This window comes from Nicotiana sylvestris, chromosome 9 (assembly GCF_000393655.2).
Source record: "Nicotiana sylvestris chromosome 9, ASM39365v2, whole genome shotgun sequence".
NCBI lineage: Eukaryota > Viridiplantae > Streptophyta > Magnoliopsida > Solanales > Solanaceae > Nicotiana > Nicotiana sylvestris.
The window spans coordinates 173100473-173128010 of NC_091065.1; the positions used below are offsets into that span (position 1 = coordinate 173100473).

Below are 27538 nucleotides of genomic sequence, written 5' to 3' on the forward strand. Positions count from 1 at the left end.
AGTTGTAACTCATTACTCTTTATTTTTATTAACGATCATAATTTAAAATACTCGTAAATTAATCTCTTTTAAAGTTTATGAAGAAGAAGGGGAAAAAAATGTTTAATGGTTAAAACACAATTGCTTTAGTAATTATAAGCTTTTTTGGCTTTGGCCAAGCATTTGGAAGCTAAAAGTATTTTTAAAATTTAAAAGGATTTATTTTTAAGGAGTTGTGCTTGGCCAATCTTTTAGGAAAAATAAGAGTCATTCAGTAGTAGTAAATGTTGTTTTTCGGAAGTAGGAAAAAATAATTTTTCCCCCAAAATATTATTTGAACTTTGGCCAAGCACAAATTACTACTTTACAAGGTACTTTTCAAATTAGTTAGCCAAGAACAAACTACTACTCTACAAAAATACTTTTCCCAAACACATAAAAAGGAATCTATACACGTGACTAAGAGGTCTATAGCACGGATATTTTGACTTTTTAACTTTTAAAGAGCGATACATCCGCTATAAAACTTCTCAGTGTAAGGATTAAACTTGGTTAAGGGAGTAATTCTTTTTTCCATTTGATTTCAAATTTTGGTGGTGTTCGGATCGATATGCATGGGCTCTCATTTTAATCGAATAGAAGTTGTTTAAGTAATCACAATTTGGCTGCTGCACGCTTCCCAGGCAAATACTGCATTGACCTAACAACAGCTACGCCTCCGTCCCAAACAAGTTTGAATCAGCTATGTGACCTACAAACAGAAAATAGCCATAAACAATTTGGTTGATAATCTACTCTTGTTTGGATTATAATTTAACTGTTTTTCTTTCTTTCTTTCCCTTTTGATAGGTTTGGATATTAATCCTGCTATGTCCTGCAAAGTCAGCATTGATACAGGTTTAAGTACTAAATTGCATACTACTGTTCAACAGAGAGACAGAAGTCAATTTCAAATACAGTTTGTACCAAAGCTTTCAATTAGTATTACTAATCTCAGCAACACTCCTAAAAACCTGTTCAGATTACACTAGATACATGGTTTATGCATAAACTAACATGAATTAGTTTCTTCCACAACTCAAAAAGCAATACTAAACTTGCCAGCCGATCATGATATCCAAGCTAGGATACGGATAAGATTTAGAACAAACCTTTCAACTAAATGGCCAATTTTGTGAACTTAGCAACAAAAAGTCCGCTTGTACTAGATGTCAATGGATCAAACCGTAAGGTTTTCTGTATGCGACCACTCTTGCATGGCCAATTTTTGGCAGCAGTAATCTCTAGCAATTCTGCAAATAAATAAGAAAACTGACTGCATCAAGAAGAAGAAAACAAGAGGGGGCTGATATGTTTTAAAGGTACCAGAGAGAAGAAAGCTTGATAAGGTCTTTCACACAATTGATAATAACTCTATTGATGATTTAAAATGAAGCTGGATAAACCCCTTCTTGTGTAAGGTTTTGTTAAACTTTTTCACCTTATTGACATATTAGAAAACTCCCCCGCTAACTCCCTCGTACCAATAAATTTAGAATTCCCAGCCTAGTGCCAAACTGTTCAGTATAACATTCAAAACAGCAATTGAAGTAACTTTACTAATAGCTATATGCAGTGGATAATGAAAAATATTAACCGCATATGTGATTATATCCGGCACCCATATAGTGAAATCACAAACACCTTAAGCTATCAGTTTCTAGATTCATAAATAGCAAAATTTACCTGCAGATGTGTTCTCTGAAAGGAATCGCTCGACCACATCTTCATTCTGAGCAAAGGTTAAACTGTTCCGTACACAATACAGACAAAAAACGGCTATGAGAATTTAATAGAATGAAAAGAAAGAGGACTCTGTAGCTCAGGGATACAAGTAGATAACACCTGCAAGTGCTATAGACAAGGACTCCCCCTACTCTGAGCAATCTGAATCCATTAATCAGAAGTTGCAGCTGCAAGAAACAGATAAAATACTGTGAGGCAAAAAATTAGGAGAAAGCAAACTTGAGCAAGCAGAAAAGCCTAGAATGAGGAATGAAGCACCAGGAGTCCAGGACAAGAAAAATTAATAGAAACATGGAAATTTAACAATGTGGCGCTGAATGTTGAAAGATTCACGTATTCACGGGAGATGATTTTGAGGGCACTAAAGCAGGAGGAAAAGAGAAACAATGCCCATCAGCCAGAAATAAAAAGTGTTACATGCATATAGAGCTACAGAATCTTCCCATCCACATCTCACAACTCACAAGAGACAAGTTCAACCTTTCTATGATGATAGGACCCAGAAACCAACTTCTCTTGAAATTTAAGAAAGTTTAGAGTCTGAGACTGGACATCTTCTATAGCATTTCCTAATTAAACGAAAGTACCTACTACTTAGCAGCGCACAATAGAAAAAGCATCCCCAAACTAAAGTTGAGCAGTGCTACTAAGACCTGGAACAAATATCATAATTAATAGCAAAACTTGGAAGTGACATAAGGTCATTTTGAATTCTTTCCATGACCTTTTCATCAGAAAGTCTCCAAATAAAGCACAGGTTAGACGTAGAATAAATAGAATACCCACCACATTGTTCAAATTCATTATTTTGTTCCCAAAAAAAAATCAATATTAGTCAGCTCCTGCCTTTTGAGAATTAGAATCCATTCTTGAGGAAGATGAAAATATATAAGACTCAAGTATAGAATATAAGTGATTCAGACAACCAGACATTCGACAGGAAATCAGAAAACTACCAAAATCCACAAAGGGGTGCAAAGTTGCATCTTTAGATTCTCGTGGTTTTTATTCCACAAAATCCTAAACCTTCTATAAGGAATTGGATGCATCAATAAAACAATGAAATTCTTGATATGCCTATTAATCTGATAAATTGTTATATTGTGGTTTTTTCATTTTCCAGTAAAGAGGAGATTTGTCATTAAGACATAAATTAGTATAAACAGTTTCAAACTACTAATCACAACAAACCAAATCATAATGATCTAAATTATACTAATGTGTAGAGGCTATGAGCTAATCTCTCTTGTTAATGAATAACTATGCCAGCTGCAAAACTGGCTGATTGTTTTCAAGGCAGAAGGTATATGTAGGTTTAAGAAAACAAGCTAACTTCAGCACCTGAAGGATAGTCAGATCATCGGTTCTTTCTGCATCTAGCACGCGCCGCTGGAGGGTTGTCCAGCCCCATTGTTCAAATTTCTGAACGTGCTTAATAGAACCATCATGGGTACATTCTGCATCCACAAGAACCTGGCTTAAACTCAAACCAGTCAGTACTTATGGAGGACAATATAAGAAAATGGCTTCAAGCAGTTCAAACTGTTGAATAGGATCAATTCCAACCTCATAATGATTGACATATAAGTAACTGAAACAATAACCTTGACTTGATGATGATCAAGTTTTTAGAAAAAGAAAATAAGCCTTCAAGTCGGAGCTGAAAAACAAAGGTTAATAGAAAACATCTGGAGTGTTGGAACTAGCGTACCTTATCATAACCGAGCTGCAAAACCTCAGTCATAGGCATTTTTTTATATAATTCATTCTTTGTCAGTCCAACCACCCCAGAATACCGACCATAAAATATAAGCTCTGGTTCTTGAGTTGGTGAGAATAGCTTGGAGACACTTTTTTCTCTCGCTGTAGCTTCCTTCTTCCTTTCTTTCCATGGTCTGCGAGACTTCCACTCCCTATATACTTCAGAATTTTCTCCGGAAGGAAATTCATCTACTCGATTAATAGAAAAATTAAAATACCTTGAAAAGAAATTATGACCAGAAAGAGTTTGCAAAAATCATTAAGAAACAAAGAAGCATCTGCGGCCAAAGGTTATTGAATGATAACTTTTTTACCATTTTCACTTTGCAACGGAGAGTCTGAACGGACTCTGACAGGAAGAAGGGAAAAACTGGTACCATCAGCAACAAAAAGACGACAATGGTCACCAAGACCATATTTCTGTAGCATGGTTCTACAGGCCGCTAAACGATGTTTTGCAATGTCAACACCGGTCACAGAGCCCGAACTGCCAAGAATGTCCAATATCATACAAAGTTTAGCACCTAAAAGGAGATATCAAGTGAGCTACAAATTGGCTAAATGCTGTATCAAAAGTCTATACATGGTACTTGGAATTCAAGGGCTTTAGAAAAACATGTGCTTCTACTGATCAATTAAAAGAGATCAAAGAATCTTCAGTTTTCACACTAAGGTTTAACACAACAGAAATGCCTATGGATACTTCATATCTATCTTCATTTAGCTATGGCTTTCTCCGACCCTTACCCACCACTTGTCAAGAATTTATTACACATTAATAGGTATTTAGTTGCTTTGATGTGTATGCTAATATTTGTTCAATAGATAAGCTTTGATCACTCTGTAAAAGCTCTCTTATACGGATATTTTTGTACGTACATATGTACTGTTAGTGCAAGCTTAAAGGATTTATAGCGATTCGCTTGGTTTAAATAGCATTAAAATCCACATTCATGAGGTGCTTATAGTTATGTGGGCTTAATTTACTAAAAACATAGACATGAGTTTTATTTGCTTTTTAATGTCCTCATCATTAAATTTACCATGCAGTCTCATGTGTGCAGCAGCTACTTAGAATGGATATGACATACTGATTGATATTACTTTCCCGAAGGATGATTTTTCATTTAAATTTTAACTTTTCCACCAATTATAATCCAATAAAAAACTATTAATTAGACTCATACTCGTACTAAAAAAACAGGGCTAACATTTTAAAATTCCTGATAGATGGCCAACATGTATAACACGGATTTATGATTAATGACTCTTTCAACTCCTTATATTATCTTTCAACTACTTATATAAGTTTATAGGCATCAACTTATTCTCAAGCTTTCTTTATATTCTATATAACTTCTAAATGATAACTACTAAAACCACTCAAAAGTTTCGCTTTGTCACCTAGGGGATAATTCTTGCAATATATTTAAACCTCTAGGTTGTTATGCTCTTGACAGATCCATAATAAGGTAGGTACCTCTTGCCATATCTTAACAGTGTGCCCGGAACCAAAATTCTTAGTAACGTGTGTGTGACCAAGTGCCAAAATCAACAGCCATAATAGAAGTTACTTGTTCCATATTTAAACCAGGAGTTACCAGGTGCAGCACAAAGATCAAGGACATGATCCCCAACTGAAATGTCCAAAGCTGTCACAGCAGCTCCGGATGCCGCATCAATTCCATATATCTGGATAGAAAGACAAAATAAATACTCAAAATCATCAACTATTATAGAATAGAATCATATCTTATAATTAACCCCTAAGCTAGTTATCTCCAATGTCCAATATAAAACACCCTGATTACTACAGGATAAATTTTGCTTAGGCAACACTCTCCTAACCACCAAGCCAACAAGTCAATAGTGGGGAAAAGCAAAAAAATAAAATAAAAAATAAGGTTGGAGATAGAGAAAGAGAGAGGTATTTAATGTTGTAAGAGCAGGACACAAACTTCTATCTAGGCTACTCTTTAGACAATACCAAGGAAAAGAATTTCCTCAGGATAGTTTTTGACATACTGGAAATTGATAACTATCTCAAGACTCAAGAATATAATATTCGGCAAGAGACTTGATTAAAAAGATGGCTCACCTTCCCTTCTTGGTATGCCTTCGAACTAGCAATTCGAACATCAGGTGGAAGATAATAGAAATTTGGCAACCAACAAACTCTTTCAAGCTTGCATCTAATATCAGTTTCAATTTCTTCAAGGAAATCCTCATAACCGGGCTTTAACCTTCAAAAGAAAAGAATGTGCAAGCATGTCTATGAAGTCAGATCTCTTGCATCAATTTTTGTCACGTCCTTTAATATCCTAAGAGTGTGTCAGGTAAGGCGGAATATATCCTCACGGAAATATTTTTCTTGATGAAAGCATTTTCTGATGTTCCGTTATCTTGAATTGGTTTGGTGGAAGATGTTTTCTCTAAGAAAAATATTTTCCACCAATAGGAGGAAAATGACTTCATTTATTTATGGGCAGAAATCTATCCTTTTGCGAATATCCCAACTGTTATGCATTCCGCTTGCTTCAATCAATAGTTAACATTGTTGTCTACTTCTATTTATATTACCAAAACACCATTATCGTACCCTAAACAACACCTTGTAGATTATCATATACTTTTATACACAACCGAACACCGAAAAATGATTCAAAAAGATCAGTTCACATGGTGGATAATGGGTAAAACATTTTTTATGGAAAAAAAAATTCCAACACAATGTTTTCCACCATACTGAATGCACCCTAAGATATTATCATTCATCAAAAAGTTTCCTTCTGCAAGCTTGCTACACACCCAAAACAGAAAATATATCTACCACTAAGTGTCAGCATACAAGTTAGGCATTGCTAACTAGATTTATGTGATTCTACCATTCCAGCGAATTTATCCCGGTGGACATATCACAAAAAGCATATGCAAATAGCTTATTTGCATCCCCTCTTGTTTAAACTATAAAGTTAATGACGGAAAAACCATACAAATAAGTAACAGAACAGGAATATGGACTTTTCAACTGAATCAGAAATTAGATGTTACATAGCATAAACTTTACCGATTATGGCTGACTATGACGGGTTTTGTACGTTGTAGCAATGCTAAACGGTTGTTTTGAAGGGAATAAGCTTCAAGAATATCACCACTCTAGGAGCCCGTTTGGATTGGCTTGTTTTAAGTGCTTTTAAGCCAAAATAGCTTTTAAGCCATTTTGTAGTGTTTGGATAAAGTAAAAAAGTGCTTTTAAGCACTTGTTTTTAAGCTAAAATGACAAAACAAGCCAAAAGCAAAAAATTAGAATTCCTAACTTATGGCTTAAAAGCTATTTTGGCTTAAACGTAACTTAAAACAAGCCCATCCAAACGGGCTCTAGGTATGGCCTAGCAGCCAATGAAGCTGAAATGAGCCGTGGGAGAGACCAGGGTTCAAATCTCAGCACTTGCAAAAAGTGGTAGGCGATTACTTCCTGTCTGTCTATTAGTTGGTGGACAATTATTTGGTAGCAGCGGCAGTGGGAGTTGGGAGGTAATAAGTACTCGATTAATCGAAAAGTGTGCAAGCTGGCCAGACACCATGGCTATTTTGGAAAAACAAAGTATTACCACTCTATTCCCCCTTATTATCATGGGAAAATCAACTAACAAGACACGTGCTGGACTGCTGGAATAGAAGTAGGAGAAAACAAGTGAATCCAGATACTCCGTCTGTCTCATCTTATGTGGCACATTGTCCTTTTTAGTCTAACACCAAAATGAATGATACATTTCTAACTTTAAGATTCCTGTTAGTTTGTTCCAAACTACTTTAAATTTCTCATTTTACTCGTAATGATATGATTTATAGTCACACAAATATCTATGGATTGTTTTAGACCATAAGTTTCAGAAGTCTTTATTTCTTTCCTATATTTTGTGTCAAATCAAACACGTCAAATAAAATGGGATGGAGGGAGTACCTTCTACTTTGCTCTTAAATATTGAACAATTTGCAGCAAACAGACATTTGAGAATGCTAATAAAGAAAACGAGCTAATGCAATAGATATACTTTGCCAAAAGTACCTTATATAACGAGGTGTAGAATCAGTGGCAGTATAAATAGAAGGATCCAAGCCATTCTGTTTCAGAAAATCAAGAAAAGCATCTGGCAAAGGTAAAGTTGAAGTTTCTTCCACATCCATCATTCCAGAGAACTAAAACCTGAAACGTAACCCATTAGTTAATCCTTTGTAAAGCTCTTCAAATACAGAAGTCTTCGCATAGAAACTATAAATATATGACGGGATGAACCAAAAAGCAGAAAAAGGGTGTCGGAAATACCTGAAGAGAAAATCGTTTAATGAAATATGCTGGAAAACTGTAAAAAGAACCCCAAATTTCACAAAAACAAAATGGCCAAGCAGCCAGAGAAAACGTCAAAACTAGCAGAATCCGGCGAGCAATTTTTTCTTTTTGGGTTTTTTGGGCTTGGGTCGCAGTCTGCAGTGGACTGCAAGTGCACAAATAGCAAAAGGGTCTCATATCTTCCTGTTATATTATTGGAAACTTTATTACTTAAATGTCCTAAATATTTATGTTTAGTAAATTACCCTACCTACACAAGTTTTGTTTACAAAATATATACAATCCACCTTAAAAGGCTCCCAATCCATTATTAGTATCTTCAATTAAGTAATTTAGTTATACCCTTTTTTTTTCTTTTTTTCTCCTCTTATCTTTCCTTATGTTTCCACTCATATATCACAATTCCGTGGATCTTACCCAATTTTTCTGGGTGTAAACTTTTTGTTTCAATTTTTTACTTTTTACCTTTTGCTCTTCCCACCAACAATCATAAACTGCTTCTAGATTTCCCTGACACCAATTACCACTATATCCATGTTCCCAAAATCTCAGCTTTATCCTTTACAAATAATAGAATCATAAAAAGCAACTTATGGAGCAAGAACCATACCTCCAACAGATGGACTGTTTGGAGTCTCATCTGCATAAGTGCCTCAGCATATAGACTCTGTCTTCATCTTCCTTATTTCCTTTTTGACATTTTCAAAAGTTCAATGTCACATTATGTCAAACAGATTAACCATGTCAAAACTCCTAATTTAGCTTTCTCTTTGATGTTACTTTTTATTTTAATTTTCTAATTTTTACTCTTTGTTCTCCCCTTCAATCTTCCTTATTACCTTTTTGACTTTGCCAAAAGTTCAATATCACATTATGTCGAAACTTTTTACTTCCTTTATGTCCAAATTAACCATATCCAAAATCCTAATCTAGCTTTCTCAGTCAAATCGTCAAATACAAATTTTATACAATATGTCTTTTGTATCTAATTTATATATAGTAAAAACAAATTTTATATAACTAATTATATATTATACAACTTATCTATAATTTTCATACATTATTTCTACTCAGTTATATACAACTACAATATAATACCACTTAAATACAATTTTTATACAATATGTCTTTTGTATATTTTGTATCTAATTTATACATAGTAAAAACAAATTTTATACAACTAATTATATATTATACAATTATCTACAACTTTCACACATTATTTCTACCTAGTTAAATACAACTACAATAACATGCAACTTAAATACAAACTTTATACAATATGTCTTTTGTATATTTTGTATCTGATTTATACATACTAAAAACAAATTTCATACAATTAATTATATATTATACAACTTATCTACAATTTTCGTACATTATTTCTACTCAGTTATGTACAACTACAATAGCATACAACTTAAATATAATTTTTATACAATGTTGTTCAACTTTCATACAATAGTTAAATGAATAAAAGAAAAATAAACAAACAACATAATACAATTTTTCTACAATTTCTGCAATAGAATGTATGACATGTCTTCTTCTTCTTCTTCTTCTTTGAGTTTCAATCTGAAATTCAGCCAAAACCAAGTCTAATCTTCACCAAAACCTCTCAAAATTGAGATAAAAACTTCAAACCATATTTTCAATTATTTGCAGCAACACCTAATCCAAATAATGATTTTGAAAACCCAAATTTGAATTTAAAGCTTTTAATGGTTATTAATGGCGAAATTGCTGCTCTCTTTTCCTTTGCTTTATATTACTGAAATTTGGGGTTGAGAGAGAGAGAGAGAGGTAGAGAGAATTCTCAATTCTTTTCAACAACATCCAATCCAAACAAACAATGTCTTTTGAAAACTCAAATTCGAATTCAAAGCTTCAAAACTTTTTAATGGTTGTCAATGGTGGAGGGGTTACAGATTTTCGCTGGTTTTAGAAGAGGAAATAGTGGGTGATTGACGATGAAATCGTGGGGTGTGGTTTGATACGTGGGTGGGGAGGTGAGATTTGGAGAGAGAAACTTGGGGGAGTGGGAATATACGGTATAGTTAAATTAGGAGTATTTATAATTGATTTCTTTATTTTTAAATATTTTCTTTATTTTTCTTAAGTTAATACACATGTCGTCATCTCATTGGTGCGTGATATATACTTATTTGATAAGAGTGGTCAAATACAAAAGTGGCGTATCATAAATACACATTTGAAAGGTTTGGGTATGTCAAAATATTTTCCGTAGTCAACATGTGTGTAAAAGGGATTTTGGGTACAAGTTCAGGTGGTATTTTATGTGTTCTGCCTAATTAATATCCAAAGTCCCAGCTTCCGAACATATTTTACTACTCATATCGAAACTAAATTAATTCTAACATCTTGAGTAGCAAGCCACTAGGTATTTCAATAACAAGACACAGGGTATTGGATATCTTTCCTCTCATATGATTTGGATATCTCTTGTTGGATACTACTCTTTTAATAAGCTCTATTCTTGAATGTAACTTGATTAGTATCTTCCCACTTGTATGGCTTATATTTCTCTTATCTTTGCTCATTTTGTTTTACGCTAACATAGAATAGTGCGATGAATCTCTATGTTGGTGTTGGCTCAAGCAAAGGTGAAGTTTTGAAGACTGACAAAGGAACTCAGACATGGACCAGGTCCATCTTGTGAAGCACAGTTATGATCAACTCAAACATGTGAGATGCACGTGAAGGAGATAAACCCAACTTACCAGAAATGATATCTCCTGATCCTGATTGAAAAGGTTGCATATTGGATAAGGAGAAAGACTCCTTACACAAAGAGAAACGCGGCTTAGGAAATATATAGAGTTAGAGGATGAGACCAACTAGACCTCTTCCACCAAGGAAAAGTAGTATCTGTATTCTAGTCAATCTCTTTTTACTAACTCCATAAATATCAGTGTTGTTCTCTTTTACAGGGAATGCACATAAGCAGAAGTTAAACGTAAATTGAGAGAAAAATAGCAAGGCAATTTTGCAAATAATTTATATGTGATTCAAGCGTGCAATCCTAAAGCTACTTGAACCAGATAAAAGAATCACTTCCAAGCGTCTGTCTTTTTATTCTAGTTCAATTATAGTAGGTGATTTTACATTGTACCTTTCAGCTTATCTAGAAGCAATTATATTAGGTACTTAGAGTTTTCAAGTTAGAGTTAACTTGAAGTTGTCACAACAGTTGAGGCTGTATGCCACAACGGGATTAGAGTTAATCCTAGGTTTACAAAAGAGTTGTTGTAAATGCAGCTTTTGTCTTAGTGATTTTAGTAGAGAGTTTGAAAAAATCCTACTGGAAGGTAGATCGTGGTTTTTTTACCTTTTGAGCCAGGTGTTTTCCACGTAAAATCTCTGTATTCTTTATTTTCTGTATTTATTATTCCGCAACAGTAGTTGTTGGAACACATAGAAGAACCAGATCCTTCTATAATCAAGTTAAGCGAAAATTGGGTACCACACAAATCAATCCCCCTTCCCATGTGTGGTATTGGAGTATAAAACATCAATTGATATCAGAACAGGTTATCCTTGAAAAGGCTAACACCTTAGGAATAAATCAAGATGAGTGCACCACCTGGAAACTGGGAAGGACAATCCACTACTAGGCCTCTACTGTTTAATGGCCAGTATTATTCCTGGTAGAAGAACAGGATAAGAGACCACATCATAGGAGAAGACTATGAACTTTGGGACATTGTTACTGATGGTCCCCTGGCTACTACAAAGAAGAATGCTGAAGGAGCGGACATGCCAAAGACGAGAGCTGACTGTACCACTGAAGATTTGAAGAAGTTGGAAAAGAATGCCAAGGCCAAGAAATGGCTTGGGTGTAGACTAGGTCCAGACGAGTACAGCAAAATTCAAAGATGTACTACTGCTAAGGAGATATGGGACACTCTACAAGTGGACCATGAAGAAACTCCTCAAGTAAAGAGATCTAGATGAACACGGATGTATTCTCAATATGAGAACTTCACCATGAAGGAAGGAGAAACCATCCAAAAGATGTACACAAGGTTCACAACACTAACAAATGAACTTACGTCTCTTGGAAGAATTATCCTTGAAGAAGACAAGGTTGAGAAAATCTTGACAAGGGTCTTACCAGTAACTTGGGAAAGCAAAATCACTGCTATTCAGGAATCAAAGAACATTGCTACCCTTAAGTTAGATGAGCTGATTGGAAATCTCACTGCCTATGAACTGAGAAGGCAAACCGTGAAGATGGATGCACCCAATAAGGAAAGAAGCCTGGCTCTCAGAATAGCTGAAGGTACAGACTTAGAGGATGATGAAATGGCTATGATCACAAGGGATTTTAAGAAGTACACAATGAGAGGAAAGGGTTCTTCAAGAGGTGCAACTTTCAACAAACCAAGGGCTCTTGAAAAACAGACCAACGAGGGCACTACAAATGTGGTAAGACTGACCACATGATCAAGAATTGTCCTTAATAGGAAATTGAATGGAAGAAAGAAAAGGTTGAACGAAGAAACAGGAAGAAGGAACAGGTTCAACCCAAGAAGAACAAAGGATCAACAAAGGCTATGGTTGCTGTTTGGAGAGAGAGCTCAGATGAGGATTCAGAAGATGAAGCTGGAGATGAACAAGAACTTATGGCCATTGGAGAATCAGATGATGAACAAGAGGTAAGTGTGATTCATCTTAAAGACAAGATTAAATTTTTGTCTAAAGAAAAGCTATCTGAATTACTACTAGACTTCATTGATGAGTCTAAGACCATAAACAATGAGAAGGAACAACTGTTTAGGGAATGTGTGATCCTAAAAGCTAAGTGCAAAAATCTGGAACTCAGGGCTAGTAAAAGTGATAGTAAAAATACTGAGTTGAAGAACCAGGTTCTTGAACTTGACACAACTGTCTTAGAACTTTGATCTGAAAATTTAAAATTGAAATTAGGAATAGGTAAAAAGAAAGATGATCACACATACCTCACCTTAGAAGAAAATCTAAGAAAAATGAAGGATGAGTTGTATAAGAGAGATGAGCAGATAAGAGTCCTAAAAGAAGATCTAAGCAAGGTGAAGCATGAACTAGATAGTACTTGCAAATGGAATAAGTCCTTTGATGCACTATCCTGGCTACAGGAGCATCACAATAGTAATAAGAGAGGACTTGGCTATGGGACCCCAGCACCTAAGTGACATCCCAAAAGCAAGTACATCACACTTCCTAAGAACAAAATCTGCACACACTGTGGCAAGACTGGTCATTACAAAAGTGAGTGTAATGCAAAAGAAAAGGCCAGCCAAAAGAACAAAATCTTTGTTCAAGGGAAAAATAGGCTGCCTAGATGGGCTAAAAAGAATTTAATTCACCCATTTTCCTATAGAAAGGGACCCAAACTAGTTTGGGTTCCTAAGCCTAACCCCTGATTTCGTTTTGCAGGTCCAAGTGAAGGGGAGTAGCCAAAAATGGTACATGGACAGTGGCTGCTCAAAGCATATGACTGGAAGTAAGAACCAGTTCCTTTCACTTGAAAACCTAAAAGGAGGTAATGTCTCCTTTGGAAATGGTAAGAAAGGTGAGATCATTGGGGTTATAAAGATAAGTAAGATAGATTCACATTCCATTGAGAATGTCTACTTGATAGATGGCTTGAAATATAGCCTAATCAGTATATCACAACTGTGTGACATAGGTAACTGGTAGCACTCACTTCTACCAAATATTTTGTGATAAATCTTACCACTGACAAGATTGTTTTGCAGGGAAAAAGAGCTAATAATATTTATATTGTAGATTTGTCCACTCTTTCAGAAAATGAACTCACTTGCTTAAGTGTGTTGGACAATGATCCCCTCATATGGCAAAAAAGACTTGGCCATGCAAGTCTAAGCCAACTCAACAAATTAGTCTCCAAGGACCTGGTGACAAGGTTACCTAACATCAAGTTTAAGGAAGACAAAGTTTATGAAGCTTGTGCAAGGGGAAGCAGGTAAGATCCTCTTTTAAAAGCAAGAAAGTGGTAAGCACGACTAGGTCGATGGAACTGGTTCATATGGATCTTTGTGGTCCAATGAGAACATTAAGCAGAGGTGGTAAGAAATATGTGTTGGTGCTTGTTGATGATTACTCTAGGTTTACTTGGACATTGTTTTTAACATCTAAGGATAGCATTTGACATGTTTACTGCCTTTGTTAGAAAAACTCAGAAACAACTAGGTAATCAACTTACATCAATTAGGTCTGATCATGGAACTGAATTTGAAAATGCTAAGTTTGCTGAATTCTGTGATGAGCATGGTATAGATCATAATTTTCTTACCCCTAAGACTCCTCAACAAAATGGAGTAGTTGAAAGAAAGAATAGGACTCTTGAAGATATGGCTAGGACTATGCTTCTTTCTAGTAAACTGCCTCATAGCTTCTGGGTAGAGACTGTAAATATTGCATGTTACATCATTAATAGGTGCATGACTAGACCTCTTGTAGAGAAGACTCCCTACGAGTTACTTAAAGGAAGTAAACCAAATATATCCCATCTTAGGGTATTTGGATGCAAGTGCTTTGTGCACAATAATGGAAAGGACTCCCAAGGTAAGTTTGATCCCAGAAGTAATAAGGGAGTATTCTTGGGATATTCTTCACATAGCAAAGCTTATAAAGTGTACAACAAAAGAACTTTGTGTGTAGAAGAAAGTGCATGTGGTTTTTGATGAAACTAACATTCTTTCTGAGAGATAGAAGCATGAAGATGAAGCTATTGGGTTGGTAAAAGAATTGAGTGAAGTCACAGCTCCAGCTGAAGCTGCACCAAAAGAAGGAACGGGTGATGGAACATGTTCTTCCATCCAGGGCAACCTAACATGGGGGAACTGAACAAAGAAGAAGTGAATCTAATTCCCAAATGGAACCTGTCCATGAGCCTGTTCCTTAGAAACAGAACATGGGAGAAACTCCAAATAGAAATCAGCTGGTTGTGAAACCTTACAAGTATCAAAGTTCTCATCTCATTGAGAACATCCTTACTGACCAAACTTTTGGAGTTAAAACTAGATCTCAATTAAAGAATATGTGTGCTTTTGATGCATTCTTATTTCTTATTGAACCTAAAAATGTTGTCGAGGCTTTGCAGGATGGAAATTGGGTGAATGCAATGCAAGATGAACTCAACCAGTTTGAAAGAAGTCAAGTGTAGCATCTGGTCACAAGACCCAAGGACAGATCAATAATTGGCACTAAATAGGTCTTCAGAAACAAACTTGATGAAGATGGAACGGTTACGAGGAACAAGGCAAGGTTGGTGGTCCAAGGTTATAGCCAAGAGGAAGGAATAAACTATGATGAGACCTTTGCTCCAGTTGCAAGACTGGAGGCAATAAGACTTCTCATAGCCTTTGCAGTACACATGAAATTTACCCTTCACCAAATGGATGTGAAAAGTGTTTTCCTAAATGGCCACTTAGAGGAAGAAGTCTTTGTCAAACAACCTCCAGGCCTTGAAAGCAAGGAGTGTCCAGATCATGTATACAAACTGGACAGAGCCCTATATGGACTCAAGTAGGCTCTTAGAGCATGAACGGCTATCCAAATTCTTGCTTGAACATGGATACAAAAGAGTTAAGATTGACAGCACTCTATTCTTGAGGGAAAAAGGTAAGTATCTACTAGTAGTACAATATGTTGATAACATAATTTTTGGGGCAACCACTGAAAAATTGAGTAAGGAATTTGCTAAACTAATGGGGAGTAAATTTGAAATGAGTATGATGGGTAAGCTTAACTTCTTCTTAGGCTTACAGATTAAAAAAAACCCAAATAGAACCATGATCCATCAGTAGAAATATGCAAAAGAGTTGATTAAGAAGTTTAAAATGGATGAATCAAAGGAAATAGACACACCCATTGCAACAGCTACTAAATTCGACATAGATAAACCTGGTTCATCTGTTGATCAGCAGTTGTATAGGGTATAATTAGTTCACTTTTGTATCTTACTGCTAGCAGACCTGACATTATCTTCAGTGTAGAGCTTTGTGCTCGTTTTCAAGCAAATCCTAAGGAATCCCACTTGGTTGATGTCAAAAGTGTACTGAGATATTTGAAAGGCACTACTGACATTTGCCTTTGGTACCCTAAGGGTAGTAACTTTAATCTAGTAGGATATGCTGATACTGATTATGCAGGTTTCCTTGTGGATAAGAAAACACCTCAGGCATGGCTCATTTACTTGGTTCATGTCTGGTATCATGGGCGACTAAAAAGCAGAATTCAGTGGCCTTATCCATTGCTGAGTTTGAGTATGTTGTTGTTGCCTCTTGTTGTGCTCAACTACTGTGGATCAAACATCAGCTGATGGATTTTGACATTAAAGTTGGTTTCATCCCTATTTGTTGTGATAACACTAGTGCTATTAGTATGACTAAGCACCCAGTTTATCATAAGAAGACTAAGCACATAGATGTTAGACATCACTTCTTAAGAGACAACTATGAGAAATAATTGATTACTATAGAATTTTGTGCTACTGATAAGCAGATTACTGACATTTTTACTAAAGCACTAAGTAGAGAAAGCTTTGAAAGGAACAAGTTACAATTAGGGATGATTAAGATCACCTAATGGGACCAGCTTAGAATGCACAATGAAAAATAATGAATTAAAAAAAATTGGCTAGGAAATCTGGAACTTGTGTAAATATCTAAAGTAATTTTTTTACTCAGTTTCATACTGTAAATAGTATACTCCTGTGACATGCGTTGATATAACTCACTGATCTCTAACAAGTTTCTCTACTTTGGAAAATAGAGGCATGATCAAGAGGATTCTAAATGAAGAACCTGGTTCATCAGTATTGGTTCATCTGAATAACGAGGTATGCTTTCTATACTCTGTACAATTAGAAATAAAAATATTTAAATCATGAGCAGAGTCCTACCTATGTTCAAAAACATCAGAAAATCCTACCCGTTTATTTTTTGAACTAGTTACGTCTCTACCAGAATTCTTACCACATAAATTGCCTAAAATCTAGGGAAGCTTAACTGCCCATTCAACTTGAAATTTCAGGTTGATTGGACTTCTAATTGACTGAAAAAAGCTACTGTTAGTCATTAATTAAGTTTCTCTCTTTAAAAACTCATCATCACCTTCTGCCACCCTCATTATTCCAAAATCGTCAAGATTTCTTTTGTTCTCAATTGTTCTCGCTTCCAAAAGCCAAAATCACAATTTTCTCACGAAATCAGTCACAATGTCGAACCCTCAAGATAATCCAGGCACTCCTCCACAACCTACCTTTTCTGATTCATCCACACCTCATCAACCTAGTACAACCCCCCAGCCTAGGAGGAAACGTGTTAAGATGCTCTCTCGTAAAACTGTGGCTACAGGTGCACTGTCAAAAAGATTGAACACATAATTAAAGGCTAGCCAAGCCCAAGAATCTAAACACTCAGATGATTCCTTTAAGTCTGCAAGTGAGGGGGAAGGAATTGGGTTTTCTAATTCTGAGAAGATTCAGAGTTCCCTTTCTAAGATACGTTCTGTTTTGATTGAAAATGTAGAAAATAGGTTTGTTCTTGTTGGGTCTATTAGAGATGTGAAAATGCCTGAGTTGAGAAGGAGAGGAGGTAAAAAAAATGAAAAAAAAGAGAGAGGATGCAAGTTGTGATGTGAGGGGAACAGGGGTAGAAGTGGTTGATTTGTCACCCACCTCTGAGATGATTAGACCAGCAATTTGTGGGACTGAGGATGAAATTGTAGGAGAAAGTGGCAAGAAAACAGGGGGGAAGTGGATCAGGGGAGGCTGCTGAGGGTTTGGTAAATTTAAGTTCTCATGTGGATGAACCCGGTTCATCTATTGATGAAACCCTAGCAGACCTTCTGAAGAAAGTAGGTTCCAGTTACAATCCCAAAAAAAGGAGAACACCAACACCTAAGGTTCCCAGCACTACAAAGAATACCTAGAAAAGAAAGGCTAATTCCCTAACAACTGCTGAAATTCCCTTGCCAAAGGGGAAAACCACAAGAAGTATGGTGAAACAGAGTGAGAGTGAACTACAAAAGGCTTTGGCTGAAAGCAAGCAAGAAGAAGATAGATAAAGGAAAAACTAAGGTTGCAGAGTCCTATGAGGCTGTTGATGTTGAGGAGATGGAACAGGTCTATCAGGAGGAACACACAACTGTGGAGGTTCAGACCCCTAAGCCCAAAAAGACCAAGACTTCTTCTAAGAAGTCTTCATCTGTGTCTAAGGCTGCTAAACCTTCATTGACTAAGAAGACAAGGTCTACGGTGAAAAACAAACAAGTTAGAATTACTGAGGAAGAGGAATGGAGTGGTGAAGAAGAGAGTGAGTCTGATGGTGAACAAGACAAGCTGGCCAAGTTTGGCAAAAGAAAATTTTTGAAAGGTAAATTGTTGAAAGACTTGGTGGAACCAGGAATGGTTCGATTGGTTGATGCTTTAGCTGTTCAGGGTTGGAAGGACATGGTCCTTCAGTTGGATGGTAGGTTGGCCAGGAATGAGATTATTGAATTCATGACCAATGCAGAGGTCAAGGATGGCAGAGTTACCAGCCAAGTGAAAAAAGTTCAAGTGACCTTCGATGCAGAGAAGTTGGGTGAGATTCTTGACATCCTTGCCGAGGGATATGATGACTACACAAGGCAAAGATGACCAAGTTTGGACTCACTTCCTACTGCCCTTGAAATCACCAGGAGATTCTGTGATGTCTCTAAAGTGAATGAGGCCAAATTTGTGCATAAGAGTGAAATAAAGCCACAACACAAAGTTCTGTTTGAATTTGTCAACAAGTGCTTGTTGCCTAGGCAGGAAAGAAGGCACATTGCTAACTATATGGACTTGGTGTTGATGGGGTGTTTTGAAAGTAGAAGACATATCAATTGGCCTGCATTTATTATCAAGCTACTGGACATAGTTATCAATGGCTCCAAAGCCCATGATACTCCTTATGGGATTATTCTGACTATTGTGTTTGATCGTTGTAAGGTGCCTCTAAAGAAGTCGGAAATGGCTACATGCAAGGATCACTTTGGAATCAACACTTTGATTGCTTGTGACTATGAGGTCACTGCCATTCCCAATGAACCTGGTTCATCCAATAAGATACCTCTAAATAGCAAAGTCAGAGCTCCAGTGCAGGAGAGTAGGGAAAAGGATGCTGAGATAGCTAGGCTGAAGGCTCGCTTAGCAGAGGTTGAATATGAGAGGGATGCTCTTAGAACTGAGCTCACCAAGGAAAAGGAGAAGAATGATGGCATTCTTCAAAATATGCTGACCCTTCTCCAAGCCCAAAACCAACCCTCTAGCTCTCTCAAGCCTTAGGACTTCTAGCCTTCATCTCCTGAACCTGTCTAGTACCACCAGTGACCCAGATTAGGGATTTTTCTTTCTTTTGCTCATGTTTTGAATATTTTTACTTTCTTTTTGTGGATTGTGGTAGCAACATATCTCCTATCAATGAAATCTACTATTTTTGCTCTTGTTGATTGCTAATATTTCCTTGATAGTTTGAATGTGTTTACTTGATTACTGATGATTAATCCATGATTGCACTTGTAGTTGCCCAGTGGCCATGATTAATTGTTAAAATTCTGGGAATCACACTTTGTTTATGCAACCTTTCAATGATGCCAAAAGGAAAAAGAGATATTGTACTTTATATATTTTGAATAAGTGATGTTTATAACCTAATGAACCTGGTCCTTGATGATAAGTGAATTTTTCTAACTTTGTATTGATGAATAAGCTGAGTTCTGACAGGGCTAAGTAAGTGAAAAACACAGAGTTTGTCATCATCAAAAAGGGGGAATTTGTTGGCCCAAGCAAAGGTGAAGTTTTGAAGACTGACAAAGGAACTCAAACATGGACCAGGTCCATCTTGTGAAGCACATTTATGATCAACTCAAACATGTGAGATGCACGTAAAGAAGATAAACCCAACTTACTAGAAATGATATCTCCTGATCCTGATTGAAAATGTTGCATATTGGATAAGGAGAAAGACTCCTTACACAAAGAGCAACACATCTTAAGAAATGGATAGAGTTAGAGGATGAGACCAACTAGAACTCTTCCACCAAGGAAGAGTAGTATATGTATTCTAGTTAATCTCTTTTTACTAACTCCATAAATATCAGTGTTGTTCTCTTTTACAGGGAATGCACATAAGCAGAAGTTAAACGTAAATTGAGAGCAAAATAGCAAGGCAATTTTGCAAATAATTTATATGTGATTCAAGCGTGCAATCCTAAAGCTACTTGAACCAGATAAAAGAATCACTTCCAAGCGTCTGTCTTTTTATTCTAGTTCAATTATAGTAGGTGATTTTACATTGTACCTTTCAGCTTATCTAGAAGCAATTATATTAGGTACTTAGAGTTTTCAAGTTAGAGTTAACTTGAAGTTGTCGCAACAGTTGAGGCTGTATGCCATAATAGGATTAGAGTTAATCCTAGGTTTACAAAAGAGTTATTGTAAATGCAGTTTTTGGCTCAGTGATTTTAGTGGAGAGTTTGGGAAAATCCTACTAGAGGGTAGGTCGTGGTTTTTTCACCTTTTGAGCCAGGTGTTTTTCACATAAAATCTCTGTGTTCTTTATTTTCTATATTTATTATTCCACAACAGTAGTAGTTGGAACACATAGAAGAACCATGTCCTTCTATAATCAAGTTAAGCGAAAATTGGGTACCACACAATTCATCCCCATCCCCTTCTTGTGTGGTATTGAAGTATTAAACATCAGTTGGATATCTTTTATGTTCCTTATCATCACTTTAAAAATAGTAAAAATATCTAGAAAGTTTTTCCAAAGTCCTATGTAAGTACATATTTATTGCATTCTAACTTCGTATAGCGACTCTTGTAAGACACTTTTTAATAAAATACCAAAAAATTAACCGAACCATATCGGTTCCGAAGCGAAACCGAGATGATTGGGACGGTTCCGAAGCGAAACCGAGATGATTGGGACGGTTCCGAAAAGTCTAATTTTGGTTATACAAAATGGAATAACCGAAAAATTGGTATGGTACAAATTTTATAAAATAACCGGCCGAACCAAACCATTGACACCCCTACAACAAAGAAGTATATTTTTTCCTATGTTAACTGCTGGGACACGTGGAAATCTCTGAAAGATAAAGACACTCTAGTTGATTGAATAAACCCAACCCGCCCCAATTCTCTTACCCCGCCCGACTAAATAAGTTAATAAAACTAAAACCCATCGTAAAAACACAAACTAAAGATCAAAATTCTAGGGTTTCTTCGTAGCTTCCTTGTTTAATATTCAGCTGGTCGGAAACTGCTTTACGATGTGAGAAAATAGTTGTTCGTTGAAGAGGATCTATCGTTGTGGGGAAGTTGCTAATCTCTTACTTCAAAAACTCTCTTAAACCCCGATATATGATTTTACAAATGTCCTAAACCTGAGGTACTTTTTGTTTCTTTATTTCGATTTATGTTGAATTTCCCAACTTTATAGTATTCAATCGTTAAATTTATTTTGTTGTGGTTTGTGAAGAGTTAGGGATGTGGATTTTGGAAATGGCATGATGAAGTTTTCTGATGTTGCGTTAATTGCAATTAACAATGTAAAATTATAAGCTGCAAATCGCGAGATTAAGATATTGAATGTTTCTTTGGAAGATCTTAAGATTGAAAGAGACGGGTTGACTGAAAAGATTGAATTCATATAGGTTATGAAGAATATTGAAGTTAAAAAAAATATGGAATTAGAAGCATCAATGGTGAAGTTAAAGATGCTCATCATAATTTTATACTCGCTAATAGTTGAATTTGCATTCTCCTCTATAATGAAATGAAATTATATTGAAATTTTTTGTAGAAGTGAATGTTGTATCTACAGTTTCCATGAATATTGGCAGTCAGTCTTATATGTTTAATGGTTGGGCTTTGATGGTAATGACATTATTAAGTTAATGATTATTGGCAATTATTTTATGATGACTATTTATATATGTTGTTTCCTGTTAATTGATCGAGTACCACAAACCAAATGCTAACAAACAACTAGAACCAATTGGAACAGAAGACGAGGTAGTTTTAAAGTAGATTTTTGGTCTGCTCAAAATGAGCTCCTTCAAGCTTACGCTGCTTCTGCTTCGTACTCTTCTTTAAAATTAAAAAACTTCTCCTTCTACTAGCTACCATCTATCCAGATTTGCTTCTAAAACATACTAGAATAATAACTAAAAGCAAGCAAGAAATTTGAAACAATGTCGTAGACATCGATTAATTTACTGAAATTCAGGAATATGCTTTAAATACAACAGTACTCACAAAATCTGCTTCAGGACATCCATAAGCAGAAACACGGCTGGGTTTGCAGTATAAGTAGACACACAATAGGAACTTCAAAAACTTGGCTGCATTTAAATGGGTTTGCAGTAACTGCTATAACTGAAAAAACTGGGCAACAAAAAAAATAGTAAACGAACAATGCACAACATGCAGTAATAAATAGCAGTAATGCAGTAACTGAAGTTGTAGCAATTCAAAGCATTGAAAACCCCTTAAATTAGGCAAACCAACTACATGATTCAGCAAGTCATGAGTTTGGCAATTACATCAAATTGGAGAAGTAGATGTCACTGCTATAACTTCAAAAACTCACTCAACCTTAGTCATAACAAGACATCTAACTCTAAATGCCAACACCAGATCATAAACCAAGTTTTTCAGTTTCACTTTAGCATATATAAGATATTACCAACTAACAAAACAAAACAAGTCCTAATCATATTATCAAGGCCCCTTTCTTGTCTTCAACTTCCCAATTATTTGTCTTGTTTGCATCTACAATTGATTCCTAGTGAATGTTGCATTTCCCTTCCATGTCAAGTTTACTGGGGAGTATAGAAGATCAACAGGTTCACTTACACCCGTGTTGTCTCTTGTAAATTTGATTGTCCTTGTCCTAGTGTTCATACCAACTTGCTGCCTTTCCATAAGTTTAGTTTGTGATTCTGATATAATACTATGCCTCAATGGAGGTTCAGGACCATCATCAAAATCTGAAAATTGATCTAGTGTTTCCCTACGCATAAAGATAAATGATTGACTACTGCCAATGTCTTGACTTGTTTGAGACACATGGGGTGTTGATAAGTGATATCTTCACTTTCTACTAGTGACCCCACTACCTTATCATCATCAGTGTCTTGATCAAGCAAAGTCCTTTGTCTTTTGGCTAGCTTCTTAGCCTAGATATCTACCCATCATTTGATGGTTGCTTCTTCTTTGTCACTTTCTACCCAATCAATGGCTGTTTAATGTAAATCTATCATAATTAATAAAAATTAAGTATAATAACATGTTCATAAATAATATAATTTTTGGGTCTATACCTTTTTACATCCCCCTGCATTATGATTTGCCTCTCCACAATTGCCAAAAGTTATAATTCTGCCTTTTCTACACTGATTCCACTCCCTTGCCTCTTGCTTTCCTCATCCTTTTATCTAACTTTTTTGACTTTAGGCCTGCCAGCTTAATTCACCAATTCTGGAGGTTCCATGGCTTGAGATGGATCTATCTTCCAAAATTTCTCACCGGGTACAGGTTGTAACTTATGCTTGTAAGTAAGTAGAAAGACTTCTTTCTATACCACCAGTGCATCTCCTTCAAAAGGTCTTCTCTTAAATAAAAGCATGATTTTATTGCATGAGGACATGGGATTCAAGAAAGATCCCATTCCCTACATGTGCATCTTTTCCCTTTAAATGGATAATGAATTTGTCAACCCCTTCTACTATTTCAAATCCATCATCACCATTGAAATCAACCTCACTGGAATGAGCTATCTTTAGATAGTCGTTATAAAGCTTCATGCTTGAAGATTGTAGTCTTTCTTCCATGTTCTCACCTCATCTTCATGCTTTCTCAACTGATTTATTACTTTGAGTCTCATATCTTCCAACATCTTGATGATGGCCTTGTATCTAGCTTCTAATATCCAAGAACTGAAAGACTCTGTAAAATTATTATCCACACTTTGAGTCTTACAGATAGTGTCAAAGTATGCACTACACCAACTCTGGGATAAGTACTTTAACAAGTTAGTAACAATTGCTTCCTTCAACTGTCCCAGCTTCCTCAACTGATCCTTGAAGTCTTCTGTATAAGTTTCCCAAGCACTCCACCAAAGTAATTTCTTCATTTCAAGACCTTTGTACTCTTTGTACCAGTGTGAGTCTACATGTTTCACACATAACCTATGTTTTGCTTCAGGAAGGACTGTCTTTATTGCCTCCATTAATCCCTGCACATATCAAAATAATTTAACAGATTAGTAATGATAAAACTATAACAGACCAGTAATGAAATTATACAAGATGTAAATAATACCTTCTGCATGTCCAACATAAATATGACTCCATTACCCATATTCAAGTTCAATGAATTGTGAAGAAGCTCCAGAAATCAATTCTAGCTTCTTTTTGTTTCTCTATCAACTACAGCCTAAGCAAGTGGGTAAAAGTGATTTATATTATCTTGCCCAACAATAACTAATAGTTGTCCTTTAGTTTTCTCCTTTAAGAACGTACAATCCAGCCCAATAAATGGACTCAACCCCTCCTTATGCCCATCTTCAATGCCTGAAAACAAATGTACATCCTAAGTAATTTCCTTTTGCCTTCAACAGTGATTCTTTAGATAAATTAATAACCACATCACTTCCAGGATTTCTGCCCCTCAAAGCATTGGCATATGCTTCAAGTTTGTTATAATCATTAGTGAAACTCCCTTCCAACTTCTCCAATATCATTTCCTTTGCCCTTTTAACTGTTGATTTACTAGCATTAAGTTTAAATGAATTCTTCAGGTCTGCCCTCATTTCTTTCACCTTATACTTAGGGTTGTCTTGTAACTTCTTCTTGAAATAGTACGGTATAGTGCTATATTCAACCCTACTATTATTAAAAGCAAGATTAGAGTCATGTCTTGGGTTTAATGTCTTCACTCTATAGCCCTCACTGCCCTTGTCATTGGATATAAGACATTTTAATCGGCAGCCATGTACATACTTATACCTCGCTCTCATTTTGTCACTTTTTTATAACTCTAATTTCTTTTGATTAACCAATGAATAAGGTTTACGAACTTTCTAGCTCCAAGAATATTCTTGAAAGCATGCCTTTATGAATCTCTTTATATTCATTGAGGTTTTCAATATGATGCTTTTTACTTTGTGCCTCAAATTGTTCTAGCTCTTCGGAGTCATAGGCCAAGCCATTAGAACCTATTTCATCTTCATATTCATCTTCACTACTACTATCATCAATACCAACTAACACTGGAGATATATAAGCCTCAGTATGGTTGACAATATTTGACATACAACCACTTTCTTCACATTCATCTACATCATAGACATTTAGTACCTTAAATTCCTCACACACAAGGCATAAAAGGTGTTTAATCCCTATATCTCCTTCAACTTCATATAACTTACCAGATGGGCCAGCAATTATTAATTGTTGTACCCCTATATATCCTAACTGAAGAATGTATTCATCTACTATATCTTTAAAAGACAATAGATCAGAATCTTTATATTTCTAAATGTGGACCAACTTCTTTGATTAGACTAGGTGTGGCTCTGTAATTCAGTCAAGCCATAATTGAAAACTAGGTCCACAAGAACCATAAACAAACATAAGTAAGACAATGTAAAAACTTTATGACCATAAAGTAATACTTTATACAAAATGAACCCCATTTGATAAAGAAATGATAAATCAAACAATAAAGAATGAGAAAAATATAGTGATGGTTACTCTTCAATAAAGAATGCAGAACATCACAATAGAGAATGCATAACATTACCATAAAATATTCTCAACTACCACTTTCCAATGTACTTAATCACATGCATAAGGGATATTTGGACGCCATTCAATCATACACGACCAAAAACACACAGCTCAAAGCAATTGTAAGGTCCTGTAAAATTTTTATTCAAAAATTCGAAAGCTCGTAGTAGCAAATTAGGAATATGTGTTAGAAATTTGTTCAGACCCTTTTGATCGATCTGTGCATTAAAAAGTTAAGGAATAATGTTTTCTAGAAAAGTGTGTTTCTGTGGTCCATTATGCGATCGCATAATAGCTATGTGAACCGCATAATCGCCGCAGAGTCAAATAGTTTGATGATAAATTTGAGGTCAACTATGCGGCCAATTATGCGATCGTATAATCAATACGCGGGCCGCATAGTCATCGCATGATCTCCTTGGAATTTCTGGAAGGGGCAGTTCTGCGATGCATTATGCGACCGCAGAACAAGTATGCAGACCATACTTCTATCGCATACCTGGATAGTTTGTTTAGGTTTTTGGGGCCATTTTTGTGGTCCTTTTTGCGGGCCTCATGTCCATTATGTGATTGTAGATTTCGTTGGGGCTCCTATTTTCTAACTTTTAAAACCCGACCCCATCCTATTAAAAACACACCCATTAGACCCCTTTTATGTTATTTTGCTGCAAATAGAGTGAGAGAGAGAGGGTGATCTTCATCAAGTCCCCACTCAATAATTGCCTAAACCCTTGAAAATTATCAAGTAAAGCTGTTAGACCTTCATCCCAAGAGGTAAGAACTTGAGCCCTAACCTTTGGTTTCGAAATTCACACTAGAATGAGTAATTAGCTTGGGGGTTCATGGGTATAAGAATGGATTTTCTTGCATGCATAAAATATAATAGGGTATGGGGAGGTTGTGAACTTAAAAGATAGCAATTGGGGTGTAAAATGATAAAACTCTTTCACACAAGGGTCCTATAATCACAATGCACACCTAGTACTTGATAATGTGCTCAAATAAGCTAGAATCTTAATCATGTCTCTAATTCTTGGTTTAATTTGTAATTTTCATAAAATAGATTGAAGTTGCTAAGAGTCCCGAAAATTTGTAAGGAATTAAGGAAAGCTTTATTGAGGTATGTATGACTAAAACCCCTCCTATTAGAAATTGAGCTCCGTTAGTATGTGTATGTGCAAATGTGGTAAGACCGAAAACTTGATCGATGTATTGTTTGTTATTTTACATGAATTGGTATTGAAATTGTATATATATATACATATATACATGAAAGGTGTGCCTCATTGTGTGTAAAGTACTATTCTAGATATTTAAAGAAATGCAAAGAATATGAACTAGGTGTTAAGTTGCCTAGACTTCACGTCAAGATTTAAAACTGAGATTGTCATGCTAATTATGTGAAAGCTTACCTATGCTTACAACTTGAATTGCTTTTGTATGTGCCTATGATCATAAATTGCAAGGTTGACATTGAAAGTGGAAATGATGTGATGATTGTGGCCCTAAGTGCCAATGAATTGATATGATATATGTGAAATAAAGATTCAAATAAGATGATTAATGAGAAAGGAACAACGCCTAGGTAAGACGGCCTAGCCGATCGGGCCGTGATCGGACACCATGCTTCACATATAGTGGTAATGTGCTAATATTGAATTTCGAAAAAGGGAAATGAGACGGTGATTGAGGTATATGTCTCAAATGAGTCAACCTAGCCGATCGGGTCATGATCAAACTCCGCTCAAGATAGCGGTGATATTGAGAACAATGATGAACATATGAAATAACCCAAACTAAAGTTAT

The 27538-nt window shown here is 35.8% G+C and overlaps 1 protein-coding gene across 1 annotated transcript; it reads right to left on the reverse strand.

Moving 5' to 3' along the window:
* Positions 1-319: 319 nt before the first annotated feature.
* On the reverse strand, positions 320-8006 carry LOC104231818 (rRNA (cytosine-C(5))-methyltransferase NOP2C). The gene is made up of 11 exons (XM_009784874.2): positions 7853-8006; positions 7595-7732; positions 5624-5768; positions 5127-5217; positions 3840-4049; positions 3476-3714; positions 3106-3237; positions 1864-1931; positions 1705-1766; positions 1131-1271; positions 320-730 (listed from the first exon to the last, which is right to left on the reverse strand). Exons 2-10 carry the CDS (start codon positions 7714-7716, stop codon positions 1138-1140), a joined length of 1203 nt encoding a protein of 400 aa, XP_009783176.1. The 5' UTR covers positions 7717-7732; positions 7853-8006; the 3' UTR covers positions 320-730; positions 1131-1137.
* Positions 8007-27538: the final 19532 nt, after the last annotated feature.

Excerpts from the sequence above, each read along its gene's own strand:
- LOC104231818 (XM_009784874.2), bottom strand. The coding sequence starts at position 7,716 with ATGATGGATGTGGAAGAAACTTCAACTTTACCTTTGCCAGATGCTTTT. Across the intron at positions 3,715-3,839 it reads TCCGTTGCAAAGTGAAAATG|ATGAATTTCCTTCCGGAGAA; the intron begins GTAAAAAAGTTA and ends TTAATCGAGTAG. Across the intron at positions 3,238-3,475 it reads TGCAGCTCGGTTATGATAAG|GTTCTTGTGGATGCAGAATG; the intron begins GTACGCTAGTTC and ends AGTTTAAGCCAG.